Source organism: Phoenix dactylifera, unplaced genomic scaffold (assembly GCF_009389715.1).
Source record: "Phoenix dactylifera cultivar Barhee BC4 unplaced genomic scaffold, palm_55x_up_171113_PBpolish2nd_filt_p 000345F, whole genome shotgun sequence".
In the NCBI taxonomy this organism is placed as follows: Eukaryota; Viridiplantae; Streptophyta; class Magnoliopsida; order Arecales; family Arecaceae; genus Phoenix; species Phoenix dactylifera.
In genome coordinates this window covers 364,535-373,921 of record NW_024067804.1, presented here as the reverse complement: position 1 = coordinate 373,921, position 9,387 = coordinate 364,535, and the positions used below count along the sequence as shown (strand labels likewise).

The window sequence follows — 9,387 nt, the reverse complement described above, 5'->3', positions numbered from 1 at the left end:
GATCTATTCCAATCCGATTTGATTGCCACCCCTACTGAAAAGAATAACCGGTCCGGGGTAACCAGAGTCCAACCCAGAACCCAAAATTTCTTCGTTCGGGTTTGAGTAGGTCCAGCCCAGTTAGCTAATGTCCTCCCTACCGGGACATGTTAATGGCGAGACAGCCCATCTAATAGCAACAAATAATTAAGGCGTTGCAAGAGCGCGGCGTCACAGAAGGCGATGCAACAGGTGCCTCCAACGCGAGAAGCTGGCTTAAAGAGTATTTAGGGTTAGGGTTTCACTTCCTACCTATATAAAGCCGCCTCATTTGAGACCGCCTTCTCCTCTGTCGCAGAGCGAGAGCAAAGAGGAGAGGGAAGCGGCGAGCGGTCTTTCCCCCGATCCCTCTGTAGCCATGGTATAATCGCCCCTGTCTCTCTTTCTCGTTGGCTGCTTTTGATGCCCTAATCCTTTCTTATGTTGATGTTTCTCTTGTAATCAGGTGAAGTATTCGAGAGAACCCAACAACCCTACCAAGTGTAATCTTTCTCGATCATCTTTATCCCGATTTGGGGGCATTTTATGTGGGTAGAATTTTAGTTTTGGTTTGTTCACCAGATGTCCGCCGATCTGGTCTTCTTGTAACTCCGAATATTGGGTTTGTTTTTGTGTGTTCAGCATTTCTAAATTTTTTTGACAAAAGCTTGTTGACTTAAGGGGGTCTTGCTTATTTTGATGGACCTGGCTTATTAAAGTTCTAGTTTTGAACATTTTTATTGGTTATTCTTCTCCACTTCATTTTTTTTTTCATCTCCTGTTGTAAAGATCTGATGCTTTGGGTCAGATGGTCTTGTGATTGTTCGCTATTTGATCTTTGACTTGTGGCTCTTTTTTTTTCCTCAGCTGCCAAGGCCATGGGCCGGGACTTGAGGGTTCACTTCAAGGTGCGCTGCGGTCTATAACTTCTTTTTTACTTTCAAAAGTGATGTCTATTCTGAGTGTAATTCATGTCTCGGTTGATTCCAATATGTTCCAGTTGCTGGTCTGGTTCGTGTACACCGGTTTGTCTGTAGGCTTGCTGGAATTTTACTGCTTTTTCTACTAACATTTCACAGATTATGAATCAAATTTAGCCAGGGCAGTAGATGTCTTGAGAAGACATGATTTTGCACTTGATTGAATTGAAAAGGGTTCTCTATGTGGTTCTTCCTTTCTGTTCTTTTTTTTTTTGGAACCCTTCTGATGTTGCCGAGGTCATGGGCTGAATCAAATAGTATGTTGCCCATGTTTATGAGTGTTTTTTTTTCCATCTTGTCTTGGGCGTCTGTCTTTTTGTTTCTGGGTCTCCGTCTGCTGCAGGTAACATGACCCAATTTTGTGCTAGATCCTTCTGTTTAACAAAGTATTCTCTGTGCGAATATGCACCTTTCTTAGGAACATAGAATCAAGAAATTGTTGACCTTTCGATATACATGAATACCAAGTTAAATATTCCCTTCCTAATCTTACCTTGATTTTATTATAACACCCAAGTTATTGATGAAAATGTTGTACTGACACGCTACTATTTGCAACTTGATATGTATGAATGCACCCACCTAATAATATGCTCCTCTGTTTGCAACTTGATATGTATGAATGCACCTACCTAATAATATGCTCCTCTGATTTGTGATGTGTTTTGTTACCCTTAGATGAGTAGAAAGTGATGCACAGTAAGCTAGACTTGTGTTACCTAAAGAAAAAAAAGCAGGGTCTATTTCCTTCATAAATAGGCCTCCTGTAAACTTTAGGGAAATGATATACAATGTTATTGGGTGAACCTTTGTAGATTTTGTTTGTGACAAAAGGTTCAGTAAACAATGGAACATCGATGGTAATCTTTGCACCATTCTTCTGATGGCTGTTTTTTCTATTTTTGTAGTGTCATTTGTTTGTGCATGTAGTGGCCTGGCTACATTCAGCATGTCATTGATAGACACTATATGGTTCCATGATGTTACCATTACATGAAATCCCTTAGATTACATCTTCAATGTGTAGTTTATTTGATGGTGTGATATTATATAACTGTAGGCTAAGCCTGACTGTATTTGCTTTCTGAATCATTTCTTCAGTAATGGATTATACTGCCCTAAATCTTTTACTCCACCTTCAGCAATGACTACTTTTCATTAGAATTAGTATTCCAATGATAAAAAAGGCCACTAATCTTGGTAAATTGTTTTGTCAGCATTATATTGTATTCTTTGTTACTGATTGTATGTATATCAATTGACTTTCTCCTGCATACCTAAAGTCATAGATGCATTATTATGCATTTCCACATATGACTAGACATGCATGCAATTAAGATTAACTAACAAATTTTGTGTTTGTAGGTTTGCCAACCTTTCCAATGTAACATGCACTATTTCCTATTAGTTTTTATTAGACCAAGTGCGAAGGCCATGCTTCTTTATCTATGAAGTCATTAAATTTGGTTGATTAGTATGAGATGAGTATAATTTGATGTTCACTAAGCTAGACTTCTATGACCTAAAGATAAAAGCAGGGGCCTGGTTTCCTTGTAGTCAGGCCTCTCGTAAACTTTAGGAAAATCATGTGCATTGTTATTGGGTGAACCTTTGTAGACTTTGTCTATGACAAAAGGTTCAGTAAACAATGAAACATAATAATTTTCATTTTAGAAGTTGGTATTCAGACTGCCGTAAGGGTTTTTTCGTGGTTGTACCTGAACGTAGGATCAAGTATTGCCTTTGAAGTTGGGAGTTTCAAGAAATCTGGCTGGCTACCTTTCGTTAATGGATGCTGGGTCAATGAAGCTGTGCACAAATGTTGTGTGAAGTTGTGTCACTGTTGTTGGTTGAACCTATGGTTTCGCCATGAGCTTAGTGGTTCCATTAGAATTGTTCATTTGGGAGCATCCTGTAAATCATTATGCCATGTGCTCTGCTTTTGTTATTTCTTTTTACCAGAAATGCAGTTTCCAAAGGTGTCTTAAATTACCTTTAGACTTATCTTATTACACCCAATGTTTTCTAATTTATGAATGACTGATCATTTCTTTAAATTATCTCCTTAGCAGGTTAACGGTTGTGCTTGTTATATGATATTCTGGGTTAATTATGTTGATTCTCATCTGGCTAGCTAATATTTATGCCTAGCATTTTTTTTATAATATTTTTTGGATGGTCCCTATTAGCGTCAGGAAGTTGCATCATTCTATTTTTGGCATCATTAATGTATTTTGGTAATAGGATCCTTAGATTTAAATTGGGACTTGTTATTACCCTATATAGATCTTTGTCTATGGACAAATATGCCAAAATGTTCTAAATTTCATTTGTTTTATTACTGATGCACAAACCACCGTCAACCATGAATAACCTATCAATGTGGTGGTACAATCACATCATGATGAAGCTTTTATTGTTATACTTTGACTCGTGCTCTGACTTGTCCTTTTATTATTGTATATTCAAGTTATGTAGAATTTCAAGTATGCTGAATGTCCATGCTCAAATGTTGTATCATCATAAACAGAATACCCGTGAGACAGCTCATGCAATGAGGAAGCTGCCTTTGGCAAAGGCTAAGAGGTACCTTGAAGATGTGATTGCTCACAAACAGGCTATTCCCTTCCGGAGGTTTTGCAGAGGTGTAGGGCGTACGGCCCAAGCTAAAGGCCGCCATGCCAATGGACAGGGGCGTTGGCCTGTGAAATCTTGCAGATTCATTTTGGATCTGCTTAAAAATGCTGAAAGCAATGCTGAAGTAAGGGCACCTATAAATAATTCTTCTGATTGATTACCAAGCATCATTCTCTCTTAAATGCTTCTGGCTGCCTTTCTTTTTCAGGTTAAAGGTTTGGATGTCGATGCGCTCTACATATCTCACGTCCAGGTGAACCAAGCCCAAAAGCAGAGGCGCCGGACCTACCGTGCTCATGGGCGGATTAACCGTGAGTTCCTTTCCTGATCTGAATTAACCTGCGAAGCTTTTCTAAAACTAATTAATCATGTGCTATGGCAGCTTATATGTCCTCTCCATGTCACATAGAGCTGATCTTGTCAGAGAAGGAAGAGCCTGTCAAAAAGGAGGTAATTATGTTGACTTATATGATATAAAAATATATTATGTTGAAAAGCTAAAGGATGCGTTCCTGTTGGTGTGCTAACCTGCAAAACATGACAATGATTTATATCTTGGTAATTTATAGTATGTTCATGTTTGCCTTTTGGTTTGTATTATGACCGGATCTGAATATCCATGAAACCGTCTGTGGATGCATTTCCTTTAGTTATTCCTTTAGTTATGATAATTTAAATTAAAATAGTTAGATGAATTAAGATTCATTGCATTACGGACAATCCAAAAGTATTAGAGATGTGCTTGGCAGTTTAGTCTGTTCTTTGTTACCCTAAATGTGAGGAACGTGGTTTTTCATGTTTATCAGACTGATCAAATTTCTATTCTATGTTGCAGCCTGAGACTCAGATTGCCCCCAGGAAGCCCAAGAAAGCGGCTCTGCAGGCTTAGTTGACATGATGTAGGTTGTTTTGACTTGTTTCCGAACATATTTTTGGTGGAATTTACTTGCACTATTTGTTATTCCCGTTTTATTGTCAATGTGGATTTTTGTAAGGATATTACCTCTATTAAAACTCTTAAAGGATAAATCCAGTTAGTAGGTACTTTGCAGAATGTCACATCAGTTTTTGACTCTAGATCATTGAATCTTCCTATTCTGAGATTAGAATTGTTGTTTCACTAGAGCTTCCTCAGGTGTTATTGTCAATGTAATGGTGTACTCGTAGAAATTGTGGAGAGGACTGGAGTATTTCAGAGGTCAATTGGGCCGGGCTGGGCCACACCCCACCTAAGCAAGGTCTGAAATTATTTTCTGGGCTTCCTGCCGGGCCTAGGCCTGAACAGTTTTACAGAAACTTGGCCCGAGCCCAATTGGGCCAGCCCGATTGGATTAAAGTCTGCCAGGCCTGATCACGAGCCTGGCCCGAGCCCATTTGGTTCCCATAAAGCATTTAATTTAACATCAAAAAATAAATTTTGTCTTATTTACATGTGATCAACCGATTGGTTCATGGCATACTTTTTTGAATTTTGGGAACAATTTGCAACAAGCTTTCAACATGCTGTCAACCCTCTATAATTTGTACAAAATGCTTGAAAATAAAATTGCTTTATGCCACTGCTCCATGGGAGAGTGGGAGTAGAGAAGAACTCTTGTTTTAAAAAAGAAATAGCTAGTGGATTTTAATAACTTGAAAAGGAAAGATAAACTACATGATGTTATCTAAAAGGAAAAAAAGAAAAAATAGCTTCAAATATGACATGCAGCTTCCAATATGACGTGCATATAAGAATCATTTATTTATCAGGTCTCTGTTACATTATCAAGCAATGATCAATATAAGAAAATAAGTAGCAAGCAAGCAAATATAAATCAACTTAATCAATAAACATACAATACCACATTGTCTGATGGCTTCTTCATATCGATTTAGCCTAATTAAGCACACAGCCATGTTAAGATGGCATGGATTTTTCAAGAACATAATAACATTTTTATCCACAACAAACGTCGGAAATACTATAAGCTAGTAGAAATGCAATAACTAAACAAAATATTTTTCAGCAAATAGTTTCTTCCATCTTCATTCATCCATTGTCGTGAATACCTATATTTTAAATAAAGTAATAACTAGAACATGAACAACATTAAATATGAAAACTTGTAACTTAATATAGAAAAAAAATAAAGATTATTACTAAATACCCATGTTCCATGTTCATTGCTTTGCCCACTCCAGGGTGTCGTCATCTACATTCAACGTTACAGAACTCGAGCAATTTGCAACTGTTAACACACAAATCAATCATAAATGTTTAAATTATAAGTGCAATAAGCAAATAAAAAATATTACATAAATTTAAAAGATTTATATACCTTCTCATATTGTTTACGAAGCCAATCTTGGGTACAAACTAAGGCTTCTACAGTAGATGGGCTCAAAGAGCTTCGATACTGATCCACAACTCTACCACCAGTGCTGAATGCCGACTCAGATGAAACAGTGGAGACTGGAATAGCTAGAACATCTTGAGCCATTCTTGATAGTATAGGATAGACTGCTGTATTGCTCTTCCACCAAGCCAAGATATCAAACTCCTTATTCTCTAAATCAGAAAGCACATCATCATCCAAAAAACTATTTAGCTCGGATCTCTTTAGATGTTTTGAAGAACATTGACTTCTAAACTAAGTAAAATCCATACTAAATTTTTTTTGGAAGAAACTGAACTTATATCATCTTGTCCACCAAAATTAGATGTTCGCTCACTTGAACTCATAGTGGGCTGCATTCTTGTTGCATCTACATACTCATTATACAATTTAAAAAGACAAGCACGAATATTATCAATCTTTTTCTTGCACTCCTCCAACTCAAATGCTTTTTGATAACAAAACTCTACAAATATCAACTTTAATCTGAGATCCAAAATAGAAGCAATTACCAACAAATTATTGCACTAAGACCAATATTTGTTAAACTTCTTTAGCATCTCATTTGTTAATTGCTTCACTGTTTCATCAGTATCGATACTTTTATCCATCAACAAAGCCTTAATTTCCTAAACTTCTTTTAGGTATAAATTGGATGTGGGATACTTACAACCAGAAAATACTTTAGTGGAATCAAGAAAGGCTTCTAAGAATTTAAGAATTATAGAAGTCTTTTTCTATTCATCATTGGTGGGGCATACACATGAATGCTCAGTTGCATATCCAATAAGAGTATCTTTATAACCAAGTGCATCATGCAACATTACATAAGTAGAATTCCACCTTGTAGGAACATCCAAAGTGAGTCCTTTTCTAGCAGGAAGTCTCATATGTTGTACAATTTCATTAAATGCTTGCATTCGAGATGAGGATGCAGAGACATATCTAACAATTTCTCTTATACATTCGATAGCTTCATGAATGATTTTCATTCCATCCTGAACCATAATATTTAATATATGTGCACAACATCTAATATGACTGTACTCCCCACTAAACAACATTGCATAACAAAAGTGATCTTGGAGCCTTCTCATTACAGCATCATTTGTGGTGCAATTATCCAAAGTAATAGCACATATTTTACAATCCAATTCCCATTCAACAAGACATTTTCTTATAGCATCTTCAATTGCAAAGCTGGTGTAAGGGTATGGGAGTTTCTTGAAACTAATAATTTTCTTATGTAGAATAAAATCAGAATCAATATAATGTGCTGTGAAAGAAATGTAACCAATTTTCTGATTTGATGTCCAAATATCAGTAGTGAAACTAACCCGGAAACTTAGGTTCTTGAATACATCGTGCATTTTTTTTTTTGCTAAAAACGGGTTTTCATACAATACGTGTACGAATACACCCAATAAAGTCAAAAAATACTAACTCACGGAGAGCCAGTGGCAGCTCCCCCTCCCCCACCGAAAGGGTGTATCCTGAATGATGAGCCGCGAAGGCAGCCACCCAATCGGCTGCCCCATTGGCTTCTCTAAATACATGTTTGGCCTGAATGGCCACCCCAACCCCACACATCATCCCTATGTCCCGAACCAAGGGGTGGTCTGTGCCCTCACCCCTCAGCCCCTTCTGAATCCAACTGATAACTGTGGCTGAGTCGCCCTCCAAAACAATCGAGCCAGCCTGTAAAGCCTGCTCACATATCGAAGACCCGCCCAGGCAGCTCGTAACTCTGCCCCGGGGACCGACGTGCCGAACAACTGACAGCCACCTGCTGCCACCACTTTGGAGTGCGGGTCCCGTATCACAAAGCCCGCACTACCTCGCGCACCACCTCGCGCGCCTCCATCCAGAACCGATACATCATGCAATTTTTTCCTCTCTTCTTGATACAAAGCCATACAATCATATTTTACAGCCTTACGACCCATAATTTTAAATAATAGTTGAAGAGATTTCATAAAATCCAGAAAAACAGTGTGCTCAACAATACGAAATGGAAGCTCAACACATATGATAAATTTTGTAAGAATTTTTCTACTCTCTTCTTGATTGAATTTGAAAGACTTTATTGGATCTTTTGAACTTGGTACTAAGAACAACTAATTAGTCGGATTCTTTTGATACTTCTTGCAAATATTTTCAAGATGGCATTTTAGATGACTCATTCCTCCTTTAGTGCTCCCACTTAAAACTTTTTTACAATATTTGTACTTAGCTATTGATCCTTCAGAATTTTTTCCTCGATAAAGTGATTCCATACCCAAGATCTTTTTCTAGAAGATTTGCCACAATTATTTTCAATAGTATCTTCATTTCTATCATCCTCATCCTTTAAATCTTCAACAATCTCATTTTTCACCCATTTTAGAATGGAACATTAGTAAAAATAATCTTCCCAAATAACAACATAAATATCACAAATTTAACCTATAGTACCAGCATGAAAGTTATTCCAAACCTTTCTATAACTGTGAGATGATATGGAAGCACTTACAAAAGTTTCATTTTACAGAGCATTTTCATTTATGATACTTGTAAAAAATATAAAACAAAGGAATGATATATTCCCATGCAACCATACAAGAAGTGGAAAGAAGAATCCTACAAGAAAAGGGAAGAAAGGTGAGGAGGGGAAGATTATTCGTACCTCAAAACCTTTTCTGCTCTTCACAACTTCACTAAGCGCTCGGCTTCACGACGATAGGGTGGTCGGGGCTCCTCTTCACGACTTCGCCGAGCTTGGACGGTCGACGACTGGTGATCGGTGACGAGCCGACAAGAAGAAGCGGAGAAACCCTAGCTCCACGCCTCCACCGCTCTGCACCTCTATGCCTCTGCAAATCCCAACTAGCATTGGGCAACAACCAATTGGGTTTAAATAATAAAACCCATTCGGCAATCAGCCAATCACCCAGAGCCAAATGGAAATGGGCAAACCGCGATTCAGGCTACTCCTTGGGTTGGAAGTGGGCTCGGGCTTGGGCCGGGCCCAGATCGGGCCAATGAGATACCCGAGCCCGGCCCGAAATAGAAATGGGCTTAATTATTCAGCCCGAGTCCGGCTCGCGGGCGGCCCGACCCAATGGGCTTCGGCTCGGCAAGAGCCCACTTCCAGCCCTAACCCAGTATGACCTGATCGGACCTGGCCTGTATAATTCCCAGGTTTAATCTGAGTCAATAAAAAATAAACCTAAGAATCGAATATCCAATTTTCAAAAACCCTATGTCCATCCAATTGTATTTTCAAATCCTTGAGTGAACTTATTTAAACTAATCCTCGTATTCATCTCAACATCCCCAGCTGCATCCACCTACTTTCACGTAGTTATATCTTAGCTTAGCCGAGAAATATTTATTGT

The 9,387-nt window shown here is 38.2% G+C and overlaps 1 protein-coding gene and 2 non-coding genes across 3 annotated transcripts; all 3 read left to right on the top strand.

Annotated features, from left to right (window-relative positions):
- The first annotated feature begins 207 nt into the window (after positions 1–207).
- Positions 208–4,712, top strand: LOC103695693 (60S ribosomal protein L17). The gene is made up of 7 exons (XM_008777084.2): positions 208–400; positions 485–521; positions 886–926; positions 3,529–3,759; positions 3,844–3,946; positions 4,018–4,085; positions 4,471–4,712. The coding sequence occupies exons 1-7, from the start codon at positions 398–400 to the stop codon at positions 4,522–4,524; spliced, it is 537 nt and encodes a 178-aa protein (XP_008775306.1). The 5' UTR covers positions 208–397; the 3' UTR covers positions 4,525–4,712.
- On the top strand, positions 1,726–1,855 carry LOC113461127. The gene has a single exon (XR_003383198.1). It is a non-coding gene; the product is annotated as a small nucleolar RNA snoR74 (small nucleolar RNA).
- On the top strand, positions 2,527–2,657 carry LOC113461126. Its single transcript, XR_003383197.1, has one exon. It is a non-coding gene; the product is annotated as a small nucleolar RNA snoR74 (small nucleolar RNA).
- Positions 4,713–9,387: the final 4,675 nt, after the last annotated feature.

What these genes read in the sequence shown, in the direction of transcription:
- LOC103695693 (XM_008777084.2), top strand. An exon ending in ACCCAACAACCCTACCAAGT is followed by an intron (nt 522 to 885) that starts GTAATCTTTCTC and finishes TTTTTTCCTCAG; the next exon opens with CTGCCAAGGCCATGGGCCGG. An exon ending in ACTTGAGGGTTCACTTCAAG is followed by an intron (nt 927 to 3,528) that starts GTGCGCTGCGGT and finishes CATCATAAACAG; the next exon opens with AATACCCGTGAGACAGCTCA.